General features: G+C 47.5%; 1 protein-coding gene across 2 annotated transcripts; it reads right to left on the reverse strand.

Annotated features, from left to right (window-relative positions):
- Nucleotides 1-660: 660 nt before the first annotated feature.
- LOC123605321 (zinc finger protein 709-like) lies at nt 661-23366 on the reverse strand. Of its 2 annotated transcripts, XR_006715718.1 has the most exons (5): nt 23189-23366; nt 7350-7476; nt 7069-7126; nt 3909-6126; nt 661-899 (listed from the first exon to the last, which is right to left on the reverse strand). XR_006715718.1 is itself a non-coding variant. In XM_045492044.1 (4 exons), the coding sequence occupies exons 1-4, from the start codon at nt 23189-23191 to the stop codon at nt 4389-4391; spliced, it is 1926 nt and encodes a 641-aa protein (XP_045348000.1). In that variant the 5' UTR covers nt 23192-23366; the 3' UTR covers nt 2686-4388. The 2 variants fall into 2 exon arrangements, 1 of the variants encoding a protein (XP_045348000.1); XM_045492044.1 differs by lacking the exon at nt 661-899 and having other exon boundaries at nt 2686-6126.
- Nucleotides 23367-24650: the final 1284 nt, after the last annotated feature.

Here is a 24650-nt window from a genome sequence, read left to right on the forward strand (position 1 = left end):
CCCCACTACTTACCGCTGCACGTGTATTAAACGATGGGTCTACTGACAAGATGAGAGCACTCGTGAACAAATACCGGTGGGAAAATGTTAACAGGACCATGAAAACTGCCTACCCCGCTGACCCGTACCGTTCAATGTATAACCCAGGGAAACCAGTTGGCGCAAATTCAGTTCATACAACTTTCCCGTAACATAGGTATAAATGCGCTTTAGGCATGGTTTGTGTACTTTCTCTCTCGTCTGAGACTCTCCCCTAGGGACAGGCCAATGCTTTCACCGTCACTGAAATTCTGTGACAGATGATGCTACCTGAGGAAGCCCTCTTGAACTTCACGGCAATCAGGGAACCAATTTTAACAGTCAGGTGCTTCCACAAGCGACAACTGTCGCGACGTTTACCATCCTCCATCTGGAGGGTTCGTGGAACACGCTAAGGACACTATTAAGGCTCAGTAGGCATATCTGTAGACACCCTTCCAAATACCAGGGCTGATAACACTGCCAACAATAGTTGATAGGCTGATAGTCCTGCCGCAAGTCAGATCCACGCTCTCTGGAACTCACGGACTCTCACCCTTTGAATCGGTCACAGGACGTCCAATGCACTTGGCCCCTGCCTCCTCGGGCCCACAGCTGATAAAAAGAGATATACTTCCATGGTGAAAAGGCCTAATCGCTTTTATTAAAAAATAACCATGCCTTGGTAAGTACAATCTTTTTACGCCGCACTTCTGAGAGATGACAACCGTAAGCATTAAACCTTGCAACGCGGAGGTTCCATGTGTTGGAGAAGATAACTCCAGACTCTTCAACCTCGTTGGAAAGGTCCTTTTCAGGAACTGCTAACCAACCCTTGGGTTGCCCAACTTCAGGAAGAGACTCTCGGATTCGCAGGATACCTGTCGAGAGAGCACCACACCCTGACTAGACCTGCTCGCTCTATGCCGAACGGAAGGTAAGGATTTCCCAGAATTGAAGGGGCCAACATCTGACCACACAAGCTTTCCCAAGAGATCCAGACGAGGCCCACACACCTTTTTCTCATTGTTGCTTCTTCTCCCCGTCTTGTGGAAACACAAAGGCCTTGCCTGCATTTCCCAAACCCTTGCACAAAGGGGGCAGTCACTTCTTTTGATTATGACCTTTCAGAAATAGCCTGACCGTGACCCTGTGAGAAATTAATTTTTCAATCCCTTTTTGTGAAGCGTGAGAAGGTTCAAAATTCAGGGGCGCCTGGGTAGCTCAGTCGGTTGAGCGTCTGGCTTCAGCTCAGGTCATGGCCTCACAGTTCCCGAGTTCGAGCCCCATGCCAGGCATGCTGCTGTCAGCACGGAGCCCGCTTTGGATCCTCTGTCTCCCTCTCTGCCCTTCCCCTGCTTGCGCTTTCTCTCTCAAAAATAAACATTAAAAGAATTAAAAAAAAAAAAAGAAGAAGAAGATTCGAAATTCACAAGTCTTTCTTTCATCTGAAAGGGTAACTGACTGGATTCTCCTCCAAATTCACCATCTCTGAATTAGAGACCTTACAGGATGTAATCCATTTGGTCACCAACAGCTTTTTTTTTTTTTTTTTTAATTTTTTTTTTCAACGTTTATTTATTTTTGGGACAGAGAGAGACAGAGCATGAACGGGGGAGGGGCAGAGAGAGAGGGAGACACAGAATCAGAAACAGGCTCCAGGCTCTGAGCCATCAGCCCAGAGCCTGACGCGGGGCTCGAACTCGCGGACCGCGGGATCGTGACCTGGCTGAAGTCGGACGCTCAACCGACTGCGCCACCCAGGCGCCCGGAGAGAACACTCTTTAAAAAGCCTTTGAAGGTTTGTTCTACAAAAAACTCATCAGCTGTTGCTTCATATTTATACCTGTACTGTATGTATCTTCCCAAATGCAGGTGGTTGATTATAACCACGTGTTTTTGCAATATTTTCTCATTCTTCGCCTATGGCTGCTTTACGCAGCGACTTCCAAGAGGGATACCGGACTCGAAGGTCTGCATTCAGCGAGCGCACCTTCCTCCTCTAAGTTGGACCAACTTAGTTGTCCAACTAAGTTGGACGGACAGTGCACCCAACCGGGGCGCCTGGGTGGTTCAGTCGGTTGAGCGGCCGACTTCGGCTCAGGTCATGATCTCGCAGTTTGTGAGTTCGAGCCCCGCGTCGGGGTCTGTGCCGACAGCTGGGAGCCTGGAGCCTGCTTCGCATTCTGTGTCTCCCCCTCTCTCTGCCCCTCCCCCGCTCACGCTCTGTCTCTCTGTCTCTCCTTCAAAAATAAACATTAAGAAAAATTAAAAAAAAAAAAAAAATGTACCCAATAAGGTGATGCTGCCTCAACACTCCCGAGATGATCTCCAACACCTCTGACCTTGAGAAGACACAGACCTTGGTTGGGAAATGCCTAGGAGTTCTCCCTCTAACCCAGATTAGTTACTCAAATGTGGCTAATGGGGGTCCAACGGCTCTGCACTTTCTTTCTAATGGAGGCCCTGAAAGAGAAAACCACTCAACGTGGAAAGCCTGACTCTTCAGCAGCAACGCGTTCAAAGAAAGATCTCGACCAAAGGAAGAAATGTAAAAGTTGACAAAAGGAAACCTGTTGAAAATGTCAGGAGTCAGGAGCTCAGCAGAAGTTCCAAGCCCTATGGCTCCTCAGGTGCGCACTCAACGGGATGGGACGTACCCTGAAATACCACTTTGGCGACTACTTTATTATCTCTGCAGGAGAAGAAAGGGTTCCTCCTCACCCCACAACAGGCCAGCCAATGACACAGTCACGACTCGGCCAATGAACAGCCGCTGTGTTTTGAACCCCCGGGGTGCTCTGATCAAACTTGTGTTCATAAAAGCCCCTCCCAAGTCCCCCGCTTTCTTCTATAGGAGGAGAGCACTCCTCTCCTTTGTCCTCCGGTTGCCGATGGCCATGGCCATGGCCATGCATGGCTTCCTTGTCCGGAACTGCACTTCTCTATTGCTGCAAAACTCATTTTTGCTGAAGAACTGGCAGTTTATTTTTAAGGATAACACGTCATTACTCGATAGCCCTATCCTTACAGAAAAATGAAAAAATTATGTAAAAAATTAAACCTACTTGCGTGTTGGAAATAGACTTCAGTTCGTCCACGGATAAAAGTCGTCCAAACAGAAACACTAGCCTTTTACCAAGTGGAAAATTTTACCTGTTAAACTTAGAATCTGCTGCTTCGTGAGTACCTGTAATATTTTCCCACCTCAATGTTTACTTGCAAAACTAAAGTAGAAATCCAAACTACAGAGAATTACTTTAAGAATGAGCCACTGTAGGGGCGCCTGGGTGGCTCAGTCGGTTAAGCATCTGACTTCGGCTCAGGCCACAATCTCGTGGTTTGTGAGTTCCAGCCCACTGTCAGTGCAGAGCTTGCTTGAGATTTTCTCTCTCTCCCTTCCCCTCACCCACTCTCACGCAAAATAAATAAATTTAAAAATAAAAAACAAAAGGGGGGCCCCCTGGGTGGCTCAGTTGGTTGGGCGTCCGACTTTGGCTCAGGTCATGATCTCACAGTTTGTGAGTTCGAGCCCTGCATCAGGCTCTGTGCTGACAGCTCGGAGCCTGGAGCCTGCTTCGGATTCTGTAGCTCCCTCTCTCTCTCTCTCTCTCTCTCTCTCTGTCTCTCTCTCTCAAAAATAAATAAACGTTAAACAAAACAAAAACGAGCCATTGTACCTTTTCCACAAAATATGTAAATCACACCATCAGGCTACATGCCTTAAACTTATGCAGTAATATGTTAATTTTTCCCAATAAAACTGGAGGAAAAAAAGCCGCTGATGAAGACAATATATGTATACTGTTAATAACGTTTCTTTCGTGTTGTGAATTTGGGGGAGTGTCATACACTAATTAATCTGCACCAGGCTTACCCATATTACTTACAAAAATAGGATTTCCTTCCAGTGCAGTGTTCAAAGGACTTTGAAAACATTTGTTAAAATCAGAAGGTGTTCCTTTATAAAGTATCTATCCATTATACATTCTCTTGTGGTGTTGTAAGAAGGTGGGGCAAGTGAATTTTCCTACAATGTTTACATTCAAGACTACCCTCTGCAGTGTGGGTTCTTCTGTGGCTTCTCACGGACATGCACGGATGGCCTTCCCACGTCCCTTACATTCGTATGGTTTCTCCCCCGCGTGCACCCGTGCGTCTCCTCGGAAGACTGTGATAAAGGAAGGCTTTCGCCACTTTCCTTCCATTCGGTTTCTCTCTAGTAGGAGTTCCGTGTATATGAAGGTAACAGCGAGTAGGACTGGACCGTATTGTTTGTGCACGGAGCGTTTCTCTCCGGTGTGAGTGATCTCGTGTATTCAGAAAGAACTGGAACCGAAGTCTTTCCCACATTCCTTACATTCGTACGGCTACGCCCCGCTATGAGTTCTCTCGTGGTTTCGTAGAGAACTGGAACGAGTAAAGGCTTTACCACAATGTTTACACTGATAGGGCTTCTCCCCGGTGTGAGTCCGTTCGTGTGTTCGCAACGAACTAGGACAATCGAAGGCCTTCCCACACTCCTTACATTTGCAAGGTCCATCTCCGGTGTGCTTTATCATGTGCCTTTGAACGTTTGAGAGAGTAATGAAGGCTTTCCCACACTGCTTACATTCGTACGGCTTCTCTCCACTATGGGTCCTTTCGTGCTTTTGCATAGAACTGAGATAAATGAAGGCTTTCCCACACTGCTTACATTCATACGGTTTCTCTCCACTGTGAGTTCTTTCGTGTTTTTGCATAGAACTGAGGTAAGTGAAGGCTTTCCCGCACTGTTTACATTCATAGGGTTTCTCCCCGGTGTGACTTCTTTCGTGTTTCTGGAGGGAACAGGGAAAACTGAAGGCTTTGCCACATTCCTTACATTCATGAGGTTTTTTCCTACTATGACTTCTCTCGTGGTTTTGAAGGGACATGGAAGAACTGAAGGCTTTGCCACATTCCTTACATCCGTAGGGCTTCTCTCCACTGTGGATCTTTGCGTGACATCGAAAGTAATTGGGGCAGTCGAAGACCTTCCCGCACTCCTTACACTTGTAAGGCCCATCTCCGGTGGCCTTCATCACGTGTCTTTGAAATATCGCGAGAGGACTCACGGGACCGCTCTCACAGTCGTTGCATTCACAGGGTTCCTCGCCCGTGTGACTTCTCTCGTGTTTTCGAAAATACTTGGGACAACTGAAGGACTTCCCACAGATTTTGCATTCATAGGACTTCTCCCCGCTGTGTCTCCTTTCATGGTTTCGGAAGTATACGGGGCAGCTGTAGGTTTTACCGCATACCTTACATTCGTACGGCTTCTCGCCCCGGTGTCTCTTCTCGTGACTGCGGAAGGATCTAGGGCAGCTGAAGCCTTTACCGCACTGCTTGCACTCGTAGGGTTTCTCTCCGGTGTGCGTCTTCTCATGTTTTCGAAAGTAATTTGGGCAACTAAAGGCTTTCCCACACTTCTTGCACTCATAGGGCTTCTCTCCAGTGTGCGTCCTCTCGTGTATTCGGATGTAACTGGCGTAACTGAAGGCTTTCCCACATTGCTTACACTCGTACGGTTTCTCGCCGGTGTGAGTTCGCTCGTGAACCCGGCAGTAGCTGAGACAACTGAGGGCTTTCCCACAGTGCCTACACCTGTAGGGCTGCTCTCCGGTGTGCGTCCGCTCGTGTTTCTGGAAGTTGTGGCGATACCGGAACGTCTCCCCGCACTGTTTGCACGCGTAGGGCTTTTCGCCGGTGTGGATCCTTTCATGCTTGCGAATGGACTGGCAGTGCTTGAAGGCCTTCCCACAGTGCTGGCACTCGTAAGGTTTCTCGCCGGTGTGAGTCCTGACGTGTACGCGGATGGACTGGCGATGTTTGAAGGCCTTCCCACACTCCTTACACTTATAAGGCTTCTCTTCGTATTCCTGGTACTCGTACAGTTTGTGGCCAGTGTGGGAGAGCATGTGCCTGCTGAAGGATGAATGATGCCTGAACACCTGTCCACAGAAACTGCATTTACGGAGTTTGATTCCAGTAGAAATCTTCTTTATCTGCTTAGGACTTGGATTCTGGCGGCGGGGGTCTCCGCGCCGACTACCTTCTTTACTTTGACAGGGACTCTCTACCACGCGCCTGCCGGAGAAAGGAGAAGCAGGTTATTAACGGTTTATTAGGAATTTCGTATTCACTGTGTTATTGCAATGAGATTTTTTTTTTTTTCCGCCATTTTCCCAAAAACACCGTGTATGTGGTTCGTGCTGGTCGTCTGGAAGTGAACGTGTGCTAGGCATTCTGCGAGAGGACTCGATCGCAGCTCTCATCAAAAGAGATGGTCATCAACGGGGTTTCTGAAGACATTTTTCCACGTGTACTATTTTTCACACGTTCAACATCTAGGTCACATTACAGCAAAAATTCTTGATGAAAATATCCGAAAAATGAACAGACCTGAAAACTGGTCTGATTTGTTTTATTTGCTTGTTTGTTTTAATTTCATGACAAAGATTCTCTCATGGGACACTCTTTTTTTAATTTATTTATTTACTTTTAAGTAAACATTAAAAAGGTGGGGGGTGGGCACCTGGGTGGCTCAGTCAGTTGGGCGTCTGACTTTGGCTCAGGTCAAGGTCTCCCAGTTCATGAGCCCGCAGCTTACTTCGGACTCTGTGTCTGCCTCTTTTTCTCTGCCCCTCCCTGCACCTCTCTCTCTCTCTCTCTCTCAAAAATAAACATTAAACAGTTTTTTAAAAAAATAACATAAAAGAGGGGCGCCTGAGTGGCTCAGTCGGTTAGGCGTCCGACTTCAGCTCAGGTCACGATCTCGCGGTCCGTGAGTTCGAGCCCCACGTCGGGCTCTGGGCTGATGGCTCGGAGCCTGGAGCCTGCTTCCGATTCTGTGTCTCCCTCTCTCTCTGCCCCTCCCCCGTTCATGCTCTCTCTCTCTGTCTCAAAAATAAATAAAACGTTAAAAAAAAATGTTTAAAAAAAAAATAACATAAAAGAGTTGCATGCTCTCTACTAACTGAGTTGGCCAGGCACCCCCAGGGACACTGCTCTTATATGAGTGGGACTCACCTTCGATTTGTCTCATGTTCATACAGACTTTTACTGTTACGATCTTCCCATCTGTCTCCTACAACGCAGACCAGGAAAAATCAATTATAAAAAAAATACTAAAATTATTTTAGTTTCTACGTCCCTGATGAACTGTCACCATGGCTGCTTCATTTACCAACGTATTTGCTTTCCGCACTTAACCTCTCGAAACAGCACCAATAAACAAGCAACACTGGCTCCCTAGTTGATTAAGTGAATAAGAATATTGACCAAGCAGATAAGAATATCGTCATCCCTACCTACTGAGGCCAGGTTCCTGAAGGTTTCCTGCATCACATCTCTGTAGAGTTTCTTCTGGGAAGGATTCAGAAGAGCCCACTCCTCCAGGGTGAAGTTCACAGTCACATCCTCAAAGGCCACTGAGTCCTAAAACATCCCATACATGTGTACAGGGGGATGGGTAAGACGGGCAGAACTGGCGATCTATACTCAATTCGTAAGAAATTCACATACGACCCTGACTTCTCAACATTTATTCTACGACTTGGTTCTCAGACTCCTCCTCTCTGGCCACACTCACGTCCTCATGAATTTAACAGCATCACGAACACACGAAATTTACTGCTACATTTTTACGGGGATCACTTCAAATCTTCATTGCTCTCTACTGTCAGGGAACAGAACACCTTGGAGAAACGCTACAGAATCGGAAGAAATATTTCCATCTTAAGACCATCAATTCTTTGTGAGAAAAACTTTCATCTCCTTAAATAACCACATCAGGTACCACTCCATGAAGCCTGGGGTCATAAGTGCACGATGTTTTATGAACAAAAACAGGAAAAAAAAAAAAAATGGAAGCTTTTTCTCCTATTCCCATCCCCAAACATGAGGAGCCAGGAGGATCCAAACTATCGAAAGATCCAGCTGGCCATAATGTCCTAACGTCCTGCAGGCCATTGCAGTCATATCCAGCTAGATGAACAACAATACTCTCATAGAAGAGTACAATTCTCATTTGTATAATATTTATCACGGAAATCAGTTTTGCCTTCCGTGCTCTGTCTCATTTCATGGACCAGGATGATATTCGGAGGACTCAACTCAGATGGGAGGAAAAGACGTGACAACTTAGACATCCCCAAAATCCATATACTAACGAGTCTCAGAGTTGCCTCGCATTAATTTTTAGGACACAAAGGCACACAGACCAGAAGAGATTTTCTGACAGAATCATAACTAACCAGGGCCTTGTGACCTTGAGGAACATGTTAAGGCCTGGAGTTTGCAAGGGACTTCGCTGAATTCCACACCAGTACTGAAGATGTATGTGTACGGGATATGAAACAGAGTCCAAAAATCTCATCAAATCCCCTTTTTCTGATTCCTGGTGCAACGGATACCCAACCAGCCATTTGAGAGGCTTTCCTCCCAACTTCTCTCATTTCCGAGTTCCTCTGTTGGGAAGGCAGGACAACAGTCTATCCAAGCACAGGAATCCCTCAACGCATTAATTCCCCTAAATGCTGGTCCGTGAAAGAGATCAGTAATTCAATGATGTCCATGTCTAGGGAACAGCGAAAACTTCCCACCCAGCAATTCTAATGCTAGAATGGACGGATTCAGTAGAGTGACAGCAAATGAGGAACATTTCTCAGGGAGTAATGAGGTGCCTCATGACCAGTAAAGAACTGGTCAGTCATAATTATTCTTTCCACCATGGAACTGCAGAGCACGTTCATAAAAAGTCCTATTATCTAGTGTGCAGAAGAGAATGAACATTAGGAAGCCGGAGACTGCTTAGAAAGCCTTAGCGTGGCGCCTGTGTGGCTCAGTCAGTTAAGCACCTGACTTCAGCTCAGGTCATGATCTCCTGGTTTGTGAGTTCGAGCCCCGTGTCGGGCTCTGTGCTGACAGCTCAGAGCCCGGAGTCTGGAGCCTGCTTCGGATTCTGTGTTTTCCTCTCTCTCAAATTACAGAGATAAAAAGTAGTCATTTAAAGATATGTCCAGGGGCACCTGGGTGGCTCAGACAGTTAACTGTCTGACTCTTGATCTCAGCTAAGGTCTTGATCTCAGGGTGGGGAGTTTAAGCCCCAAGTGGGCGTAAAGCCTACTTTAAAAAAAAAAAAAAAAAAAAAGGGAAAAAGGTCCATAATATTCTATGCTTCTCAACAAGGCCCATCCTCAAGACAATCTATTTCACAAGAGTATAAGTGACCAGGACTGTCCCAAGGCCTATTCGACCTGGGAAGAGGGAAACAGCCAACTTAAGTCCCTTCTAGCCTTATCACCTCCAGAAGGTGGAGTGCTTCTTCTGAGGATGATGAGGTTTTTTTCCCCCTCGTGACACCAAATATGTGATGTCTGTCCCAACACCACTTCTCCAATTCTATGTCACCAAACGGGTGTCTAACAGTTCAATTCACTTACAACACTAACACCCAGAGTCCACATCAGACTCCATAGGTGAAGAGTTCAGTCCCACACACTGCCCCTACTTCGGACGCTGGCTGTGACACTTCTGCTCGGCCGCCCACACATTTGGATCCCCTCCAGGTGCAGTCATGTACGGTAACTTACATGACACAGACAAGAAGTAGTGATGCCAAGTCAGGTGGTCATATGCCTAAGGGGAATGGGGGGGGGGGGAGGGGGTTTTGCAGAGCTGCCCCCTCCTCTCCGGACACGCCAACCTTCTAGCACCTGGATGTAGGTGTTCACCCACCTGGACACGCCCCGAATTGGGTCTTCAAGGGTTTTCGTGGAGATTTCATTCAATGGACCCAATTTATGAAATCTCTGGCCACTGGTGATTAACTCACTCTCCATAGCCTGTCTTCTCTCTCCAGATGCTGGGAGCTGGGGCTCAAAGTCCCAAGCCCTTAATCAAGGCTTGGTGTTCATGGTGTGTTCAACCCTCACCCTGCTATGTAGTAGCAGTATATATTTATATTTACATTATATATATATATATATATACACATTATATATATGTAATATATACATATATATATATATATATATAAAGGGGCGGCGCCTGTACATATTACATACATTATATATATGTAATATATATATATATATATATATATATATATATATATATATATATATATATATATATAAAGGGGCGGCGCCTGAGTGGCTCAGTCTGTTGAGCATCTGACTTCAGCTCCGGTCATGATATCACAGTTCATGAGTTCGAGGCCCGCAGGGGGCTCTCTGCTGTCAGCACCGAGCCCACTGCAGATCCTCAGTCTCCCTCTCTCTCTCTGCTCCTCCCCTGCTCGCACTCTTCTCTTTCAAAAATAAACACTAAAAAAAAATGTTTTTAAAAGACACGATCGGGGCGCCTGGGTGGCTCAGTCGGTGAAGCGTCCAACTTCAGCTCAGGTCATGATCTCGCGGTCCGTGAGTTCAAGCCCCGCATCGGGCTCTGTGCTGAACGCTCAGAGCCTGGAGCCTGTTTTGGATTCTGTGTCTCCCTCTCTCTCTGACCCTCCCCCGTTCATGCTCTGTCTCTCTCTGTCTCAAAAATAAATAAATGTTAAAAAAAAAAAAAAAAAAAAATTTTTAATTAAAAAAAAAAAAAAAAAGACACGATCACCCCCTTATCACTTAGGTAATTCCAAGGGCTTCAAGAGGTTTTTGCTAGGAACTAAGAGACATACCTTTCCCACTGTAGCACAGTAGATCAAACCCAAGTACGTAGATCATAAGCTCCCTAAAGACGGAGACCAAATCGTTGGAGAGGAGGATGCTTCCTTCCCCTGTGCCCACACCTACCTCTCTACACATCAACTGGGCTTTTATTTAATATACGTGCACTACCCTGAAAGAACTAAATGCTTTCTGGTAACATCAGGAAGAAGGCCAGGATGTCCCCTCTCCCCAGTCCTGGTCAACCTTGTACTAGCATTCTTAACTAATGCAGTAAGACCCAAAAAGGAAAACAAAACAAAACAAAACAAAACAAAACAGTATGCAGGTTGGGAAGCTAGAAATAAAATGGTCTTTGCAGCAAAAGACAAGACTGTCTGTGGAGCAAATCACATAGTCCCAAATGACAAGAAAATCCCTTCCAACTCCAGCTGACCCTTGAACAACTTGGGAGTTAGGGGCACCAAACCCTTGGGCAGTCAAATATCTGGGTACATCTTTTGGCCGCCTATAACTATGGACAGCCTACTGTTGACCGGGATCTTTAAGGACAACATAAAAGCCGATTAACACGTATTTTGTATGTTACGTGCCCTAGATTCTTCCAGTAAAGTAAGCTAAAGAAAACATTAATGAAATTATAAGGAAACGTTGATTGAAAAAAATCTACCCATAGGTAGGCCCAGCCAGGCTGGATCAGGCCCAGGGCGCGGTGGGTAATGGCTGCGGGCCTGGCCCCAGGATGGCCACGGTCCATCGCCTGGTAGCTTCAGCTCGGCCAGGCCTCAGGGTGGCGGCAGCAGCCTGGAGGCTGGTGGAGCTGCCTCGCCCGCTGGGAGCTGCACCCCAGGCCCACGCCCCTCAGCAGCTGTGGCCACACCTAAGCGCTCCCACTCCCAGGAGGACTGGGGTGCCGTCCCCGCTGGCCTGGGAGGGACCCGATGACCGTAGCTGTCCCAAATGCAGCGCCAGAGGCCAACCTGCTTGCATAGGACTCAGTGGGTGTGGCCTCCTTGTGCATCGCTGACGAGTTTCCCCACTTCAGCCCGGCCTCCTGAAGACCAGCACGAGATACGCCACCTGACCACCCTGTCAGTACAAGGGCGACCTGCAGCCCTGCCCCGTGCCAGCACCTCCACGGGTACTCAGGAGGCAGCAAGCACTACCTCTGGGCCCGTCACTTTTGATTCAGTCCAGGGAAGGCCGGCCGGGGGGTAGGGGCGGGGGTAGCTGTAAATAAATGCCTTGTCGGGGCGCCTGCGTGGCTCAGTCCGTTAAGCGTCTGACTTCGGCTCAGGTCATGATGTCATGGTCCATGAGTTCGAACCCCGTATCAGGCTCTGTGCTGACAGCTTGGGAGCCAGGAGCCTCCTTTGGATTCTGTGTCTCCCTCTCTCTCTCTCTCTCTCTGTCTCTCTCTGCCCCGCCCCAGTTCACATCCTGTCTCTCTCAAAAATAAAAAAACATTGAAAAAATTTTTTAAATAAAAAATACCTTGTAGCTTTTGCTATCATCTCCTTAAAATTTTTTTATGGGGCGCCTGGGTGGCGCAGTCGGTTAAGCGTCCGACTTCAGCCAGGTCACGATCTCGCGGTCCGTGAGTTCGAGCCCCGCGTCGGGCTCTGGGCTGATGGCTCAGAGCCTGGAGCCTGTTTCCGATTCTGTGTCTCCCTCTCTCTCTGCCCCTCCCCCGTTCATGCTCTGTCTCTCTCTGTCCCAAAAATAAATAAACGTTGAAAAAAAACGTTTATTTTACACCCGCGTACCCACAGAGTTCAAACCTGTGTTAAAAGGTCAACTATACCAAGAGAGTAAGGAAAGCTGAAGGACAAAATGTTAATTTACAAAAGTCAATTACTACTTTTTTTTTTTAAGTTTATTTACTTATTTTGAGAGAGAGAGAGAGAGAGAGCGCGCAAGCACACGGGAGGGGCAGAGGGAGAGGATCGTAAGCAGGCTCCGCACTGTCAGCAAGGAGCCCGATGCAGGGCTTGAACCCACGAGAGGTGAGATCATGACCTGAGCTGAAATCTGAAATCAAGAGTCAGACACTGAATCGACTGAGCCAACCAGGCACCCTTCACTTTCTAAAGATCCACACAAGAATACAGAACTCATCTTTGAGAAAGGACTAAAGGCAATTCAATAGAAAATGTAGCCTTTAGAGTTAATAGTGCAGGAAGAACTAGACATCCATAAACATACACACAAAGAATCCGTACACAGATTTTACACCTCTCACAAAAATTAAACAATGGATCGTAGCCCTGCTACGGAGCGTGACAGGGGCATGGGCTTGGACTATCCCAGGGACTTGGTGAGGGGGCGGGGGGTCCAAGCACCACGACGCTGTGACCAAAGCGCAGCAAAGTGAGCACACAGGGTCAGTGGTGATGTCGACCACCCACCCGACCAGTCTTGAAACAGGGACCAAGGAGTCTAATACGTGTGAGTCGGGGGCTGGCAGGAAGGGGGGTGGGGGTGGGGGTGAAGGATCATAGATTTAGTGTAAAATGTTAAACTACAAAACTCCTAAAAGAGAACACAGGAGAAAATCTAGGCGGCCCTGGGTTTGGTGATTGCTTTGGGGACACAATGACGAAAGCAAGATCCAAGAAAGAAAAAATAAATATGTTTTCATCAAGATGAAGAACTCCTGCCCAGAGAAAGACAGTGTTAATTAAGGAGATGAAAACACAAGCCACAGACTGGCAGAAAATCGTTATAAATCACTTACCTGATAAAGGACTGGTATCTAAAATATCCAAAGAACTCTTAAAACTCGTAGAAGACGAACAACCCAATTAAAAATGGGAAATAGATCTGAACACGCAGGTCAAGGAACAAAAGCAATTTGAAAATGCTGGGTCTTTGGAAAATTGCAAATAAAAGAGTTATCACCAGCCTCTAGGTGTAAACCCTGACAATTGTTTTTTGGTTGGTTGGTTTGTTGTAATGCAAGGGCCTGAATTAAGCTTTGATTGCTAAGGCATTCACTTCAAAGAGGGCCATTTCAAATAAACACACAGCCAGCCTGCAGGAAGAATAAGGCCCCGGCCCCTCACTGAGCCATCTTTTTTGTTAAACATCTTGATTGATTTCAATAACTATCTGGGCCGCTTGTTTTTTCTCCTCCTCCACTTGAAATGCCCGCTCTTGTGTTTTAAATTCACCAAAGAGGGGTGCCCGGCTGGCTCAGTCGGTTGGGTGGCCGACTTTGGCTCAGGTCATGATCTCACGGTCCGTGGGTTCGAGCCCCGCGTCGGGCTCTGTGCTGACAGTGCGGAGCCTGCTTGGAATTCTGTCTCCCTCTCTGCCCCTCTCCCGCTCAAGCTCTGTTTCTCTCAAAATAAATAAACTTAATAAAAAAAAATTTTAATTTAAATTCACCAACAAAAGGCCTTAATTGCCTATTAACATGCATAAGGGTCCTCCATACCTCAAGGCAAGGAGAGCTAAGGAGGGTGAAACTGCAATCACAAGGCTACTGTCATATCCCAAGGGCAGGCTCTAGGCAAAAGGCATGAGGAAAACAGTCCCACATTTGAGCAGTCTGGGAGAACTCCGCCTGTGACCACAGAGTCAGTGACTCATGTCCGGACTATAAGCCCGAACCCAGAAGAGTGAAGCAGCCTTGCAACCAGAAACCAATGGCACCACCAGAGGAAAAAAAATATAACAAAGGCCAATGATCTCCGTGTCACTCTTCACACCTGACTCAATGGGATATGGGTCCGATTCCGGGCATGATGGTGCTTAAAAAAAAAAAAAAAAAAAAATGAAAGGACAGATATAAATGTCATCAACATCCGGGGTGCCTGGGTGGCTCGGTCAATTAAGCATCCCACTTCGGCTCAGGTCATGATCTCACGGTGCAAGAGTTCGAGCCCCGCGTCGGGCTCTGTGCTGACCGCTCAGAGCCTGGAGCCGGCTTGGGATTCGGTGTCTCCCTCTCTCTCTGCCCCTCCCCTGCTCGTGCTCTGTCTCCCTCTCAAAAAATAAATGTTAAAATTTTTTTTCAATAAATAAATGTCACCGACATCCGGTGTAAGCATCCAAGATCCCAGAGGACAAACACCTGCCCCTTGATGAATGCAAAAGCCCAAGGCACGTCCTGGGTGTTCCTCAATGCTATCATACCAGCATGCCAAGAGACTCTGGTCTCCGGCTCTAGAGGGTTCGCCTAAGGGGTTTTTCTCAAAGACCCAGTGCATATCACACTAGTGGAGGCAGACCTCAAGCCAGAAGTCTCTTGGGGCTCCCTGGAAAGGAAAATTGCTAACTATGAGGGCTCACGGTGCCATCATCCAAAAGTGTCTGGTAACAGGGACACCTGGGCGATTCAGTCGGTTAAGCGTCTGACTTCAGCTCAGGCCATGATCTCACGGTTCATGACTTCAAGCCCCGAGCTGGGCTCTGTGCTGACAGCTCAGAGCCTGGAGCCGGCTTCCGATTCTGTGTCTCCCACTCTCCTTGCCCCTCCCCCACTCAGATTGTGTGTGTGTGTGTGTGTGTGTGTGTGTGTGCGCGCGCGCACGTGTCTCTCTCAAAAATAAATAAGTTTTTTTAATTACACACACACACACACACACACACACACACTATACCTTAACTAAAAAATCAAACCTTCCTTGAAGATTTTATGCAGGAAGGAGAGAGGGGAATCAATTGGCTAATTGCGGGTTTTTGATGGTTTGGAACAGCCTCTGAATTGTTACTCACAGCTGCCAAACACATCAACCGGCTGGTATCTCTCAAGACCCTACAAGCCATTAAGTTTCTTAAAGATCCATCCAGGCCTCTATGCTTGTTTCCGCCCAGATACCACAGACCCTAAGCTCCCTCAACTTTCCCCTGGACAGGGCAGAACCAAGAAATACAGGCCCTGACACCAGTGGAATCCCCTGAGAGGGTTACCAGGGCCTCTAACGAGGAGGAAGAGGGAACTGGGAAGGCAAAGGGTCCCAGAGCTACCAACTCATACTAGGACCTCCTTCCAGACTTGGAGATTTGCTGCCTGGCTCTATGCCCATCGTGACATCACAGCGATCACAGCTAAGGCTCCCGGGGAACGGGAAACATTAAGATGAGCCCATCTCCTGCTAGGCGAAACCGGGAAGGTCCAATGGGTTTACTAATTCCTCGACCCCAACCCTTCTTTTCCTACCCTGAAGAGGCCCCATGTGACCCACGCCCAGAGAAGGAGTCCTTGCAGGGCGCTCCCCCTAATCACAGCATGGCACTACCACATCTTGATTGGAACGGTCAAAACCATCCAAAAGGCAAGAAACTCCTAGGAAAGAGCTTGTGTTTTCTCTCTCGGTCCCCTGAAGATGTAAATCTTACCATGCCTTTGAAATGTAAACACCCCAGCAGGTAACTAAAACTGCCCGCAACAGCTGGCCGACAGAAGGAACAAAGAGAGGCTAGACGAATTAGGCTTTTCATCGGGTATGTTAAATTACGTGGGAGGCACCGTCGAATCAGTGATGATGAACTCAGGTCATAAGTTACAGGTGAATGTTATTAAAAGAAGTGTTCTAGAAATTGCATGAAATTCCCGAGACTCCCCTATGTCCTGGTTATCACTTGTAATTCTAGTTATTATCTTGGAATGTTACGTGCCGCAGAAATAAACAAATTGTCCTGGCAACGGCCTCACGATGAACTCTCATCAGATCTTTAACCATGGCCATTTTTAAGTCCTTTGTCAGTCAATAGACAGGTGTTTTACTCTGATGCTCTTGCGAGTGATATTCAGAGATATTCATGGAGATATTCTCAGAGATATTCGTGGAGAGGGCTATGACAAGCCCTCTCGAGTTCAGGTTTCTGATAACTTTCAGATCATTCCACTGAACTGGGTAAGAATTTACAGTGCTCTCAGGAAAAACCGCATCCATAAAACTGCTAACCAAAGATCAAGAGAAAGGATTAATTACATAGGACTGAGTGAACTGATAAGGATAATTTTTATGACTTTTTGCTTAAAATTTTCGGACTCTTTAATCTTTTGCTTCCTAGATCTAAGAAAACCCTTTCTCTTAAGCTAGCTGACTTACATCAATTTATGATAAAGTATACCTTTGTGAACAAAGGTGAAACTATCACTTTTCCTCCCTACCTGATCTCTCCAGAATTCAGAAACTTTTAATGAGTATTCGCAGTTGCATAATAATACAGTTACATAAAATCAGTAAGAATCTAGTCTCCTTGCAAAAGGACACAATTGAAAACATTAGTTGTATTACCACGGCTTTGACTGAAATGTTATGTTTAACAGAGACACACGTAGATTCAAATATGAACAGACAGCTTTTTAAGGAACTAAGGCTGACTTTACGGAGCCAATAAAGCCCCGTGGAAAAATCAAGCCTGATACCTAGTTAATAGGGCTCCCAGCAGCCTTACCAGGTGACTAGGGAAGGTCACTTTCTGTAGGTGCAGGAACCTCAGGATATTTTGAGGACCCCGAGAACAGAGGAATTAAACCCAAACCAATAGGTGTTGCAGGCAAAGTCTGATGGTTAAGTCCTTGGCTTGGCTTCCTAGCCACAAGAAATTTTTAAAAGTCCAACCTGGGGCGCCTGAGTGGCTCAGTCGGTTAGGCGTCAGCTCAGGTCATGATCTCATAGTCTGTGAGTTCAAGCCCCGTGTCGGGCTCTGTGCCGATAGCTCAGAGCCTGGAGCCTGCTTCAGATTCTGTGTCTTCCCCTCTCTCTGCCCCTCCCCTGCTCATGCTCTGTCTCTCTCTGTCTCAAAAATAAATAGAAACATTAAAAAAAAAAAAAAGTCCAACCTGAGATTCCTTATGAAAAGTTCCAACAAAGCAGACTATGTGGTCAATCACTATTCTTACTGCACTTATGTAAATTACCAGGCCAAATTTATTAAAACTAGACTCGGGGCGCCTGGGTGGCGCAGTCGTTAAGCATCCGACTTCAGCCAGGTCACGATCTCGCGGTCCGTGAGTTCGAGCCCCGCGTCGGGCTCTGGGCTGATGGCTCAGAGCCTGGAGCCTGTTTCCGATTCTGTGTCTCCCTCTCTCTCTGACCCTCCCCCGTTCATGCTCTGTCTCTCTCTGTCCCAAAAATAAATAAACGTTGAAAAAAAAATTTTTTTAAACTAGACTCAATTTGCAAACCAATTCGTTTTACTATGGTTATCTTAGATAGAAATGGGGGTGGCTATACAGAGAAAAATTAAGTCATTCATACACCTTTATAAATATTAGATTCTAGCGGCATCATGAGATCAGGACCTGAGCCCAACCAAGTAGGATGTTTACAACCCGCTGAGCCACCCAGGCGCCCCTCACGGATTTAGTTTTATTGTGGGACTCTTCAAATTTGGGACAACGGTTATGGACTGGACTTCAGACTACTGCCCGTTCAACTATCACGGAATTTGCTACCATAATCCGACCTACTTTCTGGGTTTGGACAAACCCTACTCCTGGACTTTCAGCAGATTAACTAACCAGGCAGTTAATGTCCTCACCATCGACTCAGATTCCTCTGCATCACAAGGGTGGATTGTAGTGTAAACGCTGACAGTTTCGGGTTTCTTTTTTTTTTTTCTTTTTTGCGACGCGTGGGGCCTGACTTAAGCTTTGCTTGCTGAGGCATTCACTTCAAAGAGGCATACGCTTCAAAGACAGTATCTAGAATAAACACATTGCCGGCCACGTGACTAGATAAAGAGCCAAACCACCTCCTTTGTTTTGGAGATCTTGGTTGATTCTAACTGACCACTCGGACCATTTGTTGTGTCTCCCGTGATTTAAACGTCTGCTCTTAAGTTTTAAATTCACCCATAATGAGTGTGAGCCAGTAAAATCACAGACCCCCACCCTTACCTCAATAAAATAAGAACCCAAGCCTGGGTGTTGTCTCTCTCTACCGAGGACGTGTGTGACACAGGAGGACATGTGACCCCCAGTGCGCTGTATAATTTCCAGCTCTTTTGGTTATAAATTCCCCCCCCCCCCCAAGTTTCCTGGTGGTTACTGCTGAAAGGGAGTCTTACAGTCATAATAACAGCATCCACAAGGGCCAGTCCAACCACAACTGGTACTAAGACCCAGCACAAAACATAGGCGAATGGGGAGCCTGGCTGGCTCAGTGGGTAAAGCACTTAACTCGATCTTGAGATCAACTTGTGAGTTCCAGCCCAACTAGTTTACTTGAACAAACACACCAAATACAGGCGAATGGAGAAACAATCACTGGTAAATCCACAGGATGAAAGAGTCTTCAGTTACAACAAAAGAAATGAGATTCCCAAGCCACAACCACATGGAGAAAACTTAAAATCCTATTCCTAAGTGAAAGAAGCCACTATGACAACACTGTCTGGCTCCAAGCATATGACATTCTGGAAAAGATAAACGTAAAAGACAGTAGAAGATCCTCGGTTGCTAGGGAATGAACAAGGGGAGCGTGAGCACGTGAGATGTTCAGGACAATGACAATATTCTGTACGACGCAGAAATGATGAAAACATGTGTTTTCATATTAGCTGAAGACCTGACATTGTGTAAGAGTCAACCCTACTGTAAACTACTCCAAAGTTGGCTCATCAAAATAACAAATGCACCAGAGTAATAGGAGATAAAAAAAAAATATATAGGACAGGGGCGCCCGGCTGGCTCGGCTGGAGAAGTGTGCAACTCTTGATCTCAGGGTCACGAGTTCGAGCCCCTCGGGTGTAGAGATTCCTAAAAAAAAGAAACAAACCTTAAAAAAAAAAAAACCCACCTCTGCTAAAAACTATATGTATATATTTATATATCATGATATATAAATATATGACAGTGTCCAGACAGAGGGGTTATGTGGGAAATCTCTGCACTTTACGATCAAGTTTTCTGTACAATGTAAATGCTCTTTAAAAAGACAAGTCTAGGGGCACCTGCGTAGCTCAGTCAGCTAAGCATCTTGGTTTCCGCTTGGGTCATTATGTCATGGTTCATGAGTTCAAGCCCAGCGTCTGGGTCTTCACTGACAGGGCAGAGCCTGCTTAAGATTCTCTCTCCCACTTTCTCTCTGCTCCTCCCCCACTTGTGCTCTCATCACTCTCTCTCTCTCTCTCTCTCTCTCTCTCTCTCTCTCAAAATAAACACGTAAAAAACTAAAATCAGAAAGGGAAGTCTCCAAGGCAAAAAAAAAAAAAAAAAAAAGATGATGAACACAGATGCGTTCATATTCATCCCTGATGCTAGAAAACAGAACATCTTTAATTAATCCGAACTTATTTCAATAACCCACTACGCTGCTCCTGGAGGCCCGCAGCCTGAGACTTAGACGAGAAACTTCCACTCCATGCCTTGTTCCACAGCCCGGCTTTACAAATTCTGAGAAGGGGGCACCTGGGTGGCTCAGTCCACTGAGCGTGGGACTTCGGCCCAGGTCATGATCTCCAGGTTTGGGAGTTCAAGCCCCGCCTTGGACTCTGTGCTGACAGCTCAGAGCCTGGAGCCTGCTTTAGAGTCTGTGTGTGTGTGTCTCACTCTCTCTCTCTCAAAAATAAACATTAAAAAAATTTTTTTCAATTCTGGGAAGGTATGAAAAGCAACGTGAGTTCCACCATGAATGGAAGTGATGCCGTGAGGTTATCTTGAGTAAAACTGAACACAAATCCTACATGCATTTCCCGCATTTTCCACCTTGCCTCACACCGTCTCTCTCTACCAGATTACAGTTCAGGGGCCCAAGTGCAGGGGGAAACCCGGGCCCAAGGGCTGCGCTGTTCCATCAATAAAGGAATCCAGGAAAGAAACTGGACTCAGCACGGACGAGCAGCCCGCGTCCCACAGGACACGAGGAAAGCCACCTTCAGAAGGTTTCCCGGTCTAGACTGTCCCGGTGGAGACAGAAGCCCTGGAGTGGGTCAGTCCCCGCGGAGGGAAGGGAGGGACACCCGAGCAGCCACAGGAATGCGCTCAGGGAGCCCTGCACACCCTCCCCTCCCCTCCCCTCCCCTCCCCGGGGCAAAGGGAACCTCTCCCTGCCTCAGGGTTCCAGGCTCCCAAGTGAGGACACTCAGCAGGGTTCAGTTTAAGGTTCTGACCCAGATGACCCCCCCATTCACTGACACGGTTCCAGGACACAGAACCGGACTTTCACAGACTTCTCGACGGACGTGATTTATACTGAGCGCACCTCCGCTGGGCGCGCAAGACCAGGCCTACAAACAGGCCCAAGGCAATGAGAGCTACAACTCTAGAAAGGCCTCGACTGCCTCACCCCACCCACCCCGAGTGCCATCCCAGATTTCCACCAGCCTGCAGCTTCTCTCAGAATAAAGGGCTCCTTCCACAGTGGCAGTGAGCAAATAGGACACCTGCAGAGAGAGGGACCCCAAGGACAACTGGGGGCCTTCAAGTACTTCCTTTGCAGGTTTAAGGGGGTCTTAGCTTAAGGTGCTCGTGGCTGGCTCAGTCTGGCTCAGTTGATAGTCTGTGACCTTTGATCTTGGGGTCATAAGTTCGAGCCCCACGTTGGTTACAGTTTACTTACAAAAAAAAAGAAAAGAAAAAAAGATTAAGAAAGAAAGGAAGGAAGGATCTAACAAGGGGGTCTTAGCTTAGAGACCCTGACCTCAGGCTTCTGCTTCCCCTTGGAGTTGGGTTGGACACCACTGACATTTTATTTATTTTTTTTAAATGTTTATTAACTTTTGAGAGACAGAGAGACAGAGCATGAGTGGGGGAGAGGAAGCGAGAGAGGGAGACACAGAATCCGAAGCAGGCGCCAGGCTCTGAACTGTCCCCACAGAGCCCGACTCAGGGCTCTAACTCCTGGACTGTGAGATCGTGACCTGAGCCGAAGTCGCATGCTCAACAGACTGAGCCACCCAGGCGCCCCTGACACCACCGACGTTTTAAATCACACAAAAGCACAGCTCGAAGAGGCCAGCAAAAATCACTCAAACCCAGTATTTATGCGGAAAAGAGAGAAGAAAATTGGAAGGCACTCTGCTAGGTCAGCAAGAACCCCCACAAGTAATTATTGCATTCCTGGAGGGGGGAAAAGGTGTTAATTATTATTTCCACGGCAAGTCATTGTTTTTATAAACTCTTAATCATACCTGATTAAGAATCAGGGGCGCCTGGGCGGCGCAGACCGTTAAGCATTCAGCTTCGGCTCAGGTCATGATCCTGCATTTGGGGGGTTCCAGCCCGGTGTCGGACTCTGTGCCGACAACTCAGAGCCTGGAGCCTGCTTTGGATTCTTGTGGCTCCCTCTCTCTCTGCCCCTCCCCCACTCACGCTCGTTTTCTCTCTCTCTCTCTCTCTCAAAAACAAATAAACATTTAAAGAAGGAAAAGAATCACAGTTCTGGTCTGCATATCCATGCCCTGGAAATCCATTTGAACTCACCCCAAATAAAAGAACAAACCTCAGACTCTTACTAGCTGCGCTGGGAGGAAAAAAAGGGAAACAACAATTTTTAAGCCGTGCAACTGTAGTACTGGACTATTTTTCTGAAATTACCTCTTTCTCGCCTCTCTGGAAATACTTCACACCGAGTTTCAAGCTCTGCTGATTACATGAATTTTCAGACACTGAAAAACTAAGACTAAAATAAAGTGAAAAAAAAATCTTCTAAAAGCAACTTACTCAGAGAGGGGCAGCGCTGACCTGGAACTGTGCTCACAGCACAGAACACTCGGGAAAGTTTCAAAGAGGAACCGCCACCCAAAGGACTTCCCATAGGATGTCTGTGCCCAGGAAAGATCCTGGGGGGAGAGGCACAAGGATTTCATACAAAGTAGTTCCAGGTGATTATTCTCGGCGTTTCTCTCAAGTCAAATATCCACACAGAAGACTAGCCTTTTAAAAAACAGCTATGCACGGACTGTGGCTAAATAATGAGCTAAAATGCTGGGTGTTTGAAATGCACCCATAGCACCAATGATTGATAATGATGCTGTGAACTGGTAAAGGGAAGCTGGCGTTAGGGAAGGCGGGAAGGAACTAGAAATGTAGGTATTCACTGCCTGCCCCAGGGAGAGCTAGCCTGGGGGCGTGTAGCGGGGACAGAGTCACAGACTTCAGACCTTGCTTCCCAAACATCTGGAACGCTCAGGAGAAAATGAGCCCGCCCTGGGCAAAAGGAGGGACTGGGGACCCCACAGATCACAGCTCCTCCCACGCACAAACGCGAAGGAGTCACGATTGTCCCCCTGACGACCCTCCCCATGGTCACCACACAATCGGAGGAGACGCGGCTGCGGGTGCAAAGCTGCCCAGGGTCTCCGGGGCCGAAGTCACCGTGCACAGGACGGGGCAGCCCGGACGCCAGGGTCCCCGCTACCGGCCCAGCCCCCAAGCCGAAGGGGACCCAGGCGCCGCCGGCCAACTCGGGTCCGCAGACTCGGGAGATGACCGCGGGGGTCCCGCCACAGCCGGTTCCGGCCGGTTCCAACCGGCCCCTCAGCGCCCGGCTCTGGACCCCAGGAGGCACGCTCACCATTTCTAGGTTTCCTGGGTCCCCCGGCGGCCGTCCTTAGAGCACTGCCCACGGTGTAGCTCACAGCGCGAAATAACGGCGGCTTGAGCAACGTGGCACCTTTAAATACAGGCGACCCGCGATCCCCAGGGAGGCTGAAAAGCGCAGGGACGTCCGGGGTGGTTGCGGAGCGGCGCCCCACCCACCGCGCCGCCGCCGCCCCTGATTGGACAGTTCTCAAGGCCTCGCCCCCTCACGCCTGAGTGACAGCGGGCGCCGGAGGTTAGGTGTCGGAGCCTAACACCGGCCAGGAGGCGCCCTATCCAGGAACATGTGCGCGAAAGCGTAGTACTGCCTGTCCGCTCCCAGAACTCTGACACTTCTTTGCAAACACAGACACTTAAAAAAATCATGTCTCCAAGGGCGCCAGGGCGGCTCAGTTGGTTAAGCGCGCGACTTCAGCTCCGGTGGTGATCTCACGATTGGTGGGTTCCAACCCCAGCTAGGACTTTGCGCCCACAGCGTGGAACCTGCTTTGGATTCTCCGTCTCCCTCTCTCTGCCCCTTTGCTGTTCGTGCTCGCTCCTTCTCTCTCAAAAATAAGTGAACAAATTTTAAAAAAAAATTTTATTTAAAGTCACCTCTCCAGACACAATAATTAATCTAGCTACATTTCGGTCTTTGGCTGTTGCAAAACGGGAGTCTGACACAGTACTTTTGTCAAAAAGGTGCACAGGCAGATAGCAGGGATGCATTAGGCGGGCATCCTTCCAGAACTTAGGTCAGATTCAGAAAAACGTCACTGGAACCAAAACCAAAAACATCACTTCAGATGAAAACTGGCTTCTGGGTTTAGAATGGTTAAATTTAGAAAGTGTTTCTGACATGAAAAATTGGGATCGCATGGAAATCGTAAGCAGGGACTCTTTCTTACTGGTGATTCAGTCACCCCCGCACCCCCCCCCCCCCCCGCCGTCATGATCCGTCCCTTTCTAGTGATCACATGATTTAATCCGTCTATAATCCATCTATAATGAAATTAAATTTTTTTTCAACGTTTATTTATTTTTGGGACAGAGAGAGACAGAGCATGAACGGGGGAGGGGCAGAGACAGAGGGAGACACAGAATCAGAAACAGGCTCCAGGCTCTGAGCCATCAGCCCAGAGCCCGACGCCGGGCTCGAACTCACGGACTGCTAGATCGTGACCTGACTGAAGTCGGACGCTTAACCGACTGCGCCACCCAGGCGCCCCAATCTATAATGAAATTTATCAGAAAACTGGGTTTCGTCAGAATAGCAATCCCACTGATTGATGAATCTAGGATACCAGAGAATAACCATCATTCTGACAATGATGGAATCACTCTGTGACAGGCATCCTCTCCAATACAGCATGCAAAACTACCATTTCTTTTCTTTATTCTTTTTTATTTTTCTTTATTTATTTTTTAATTTTACATCCAAGTTAGTTAGCATGTAG

Source organism: Leopardus geoffroyi, chromosome A2, assembly GCF_018350155.1.
Source record: "Leopardus geoffroyi isolate Oge1 chromosome A2, O.geoffroyi_Oge1_pat1.0, whole genome shotgun sequence".
NCBI classification, from domain to species: domain Eukaryota; kingdom Metazoa; phylum Chordata; class Mammalia; order Carnivora; family Felidae; genus Leopardus; species Leopardus geoffroyi.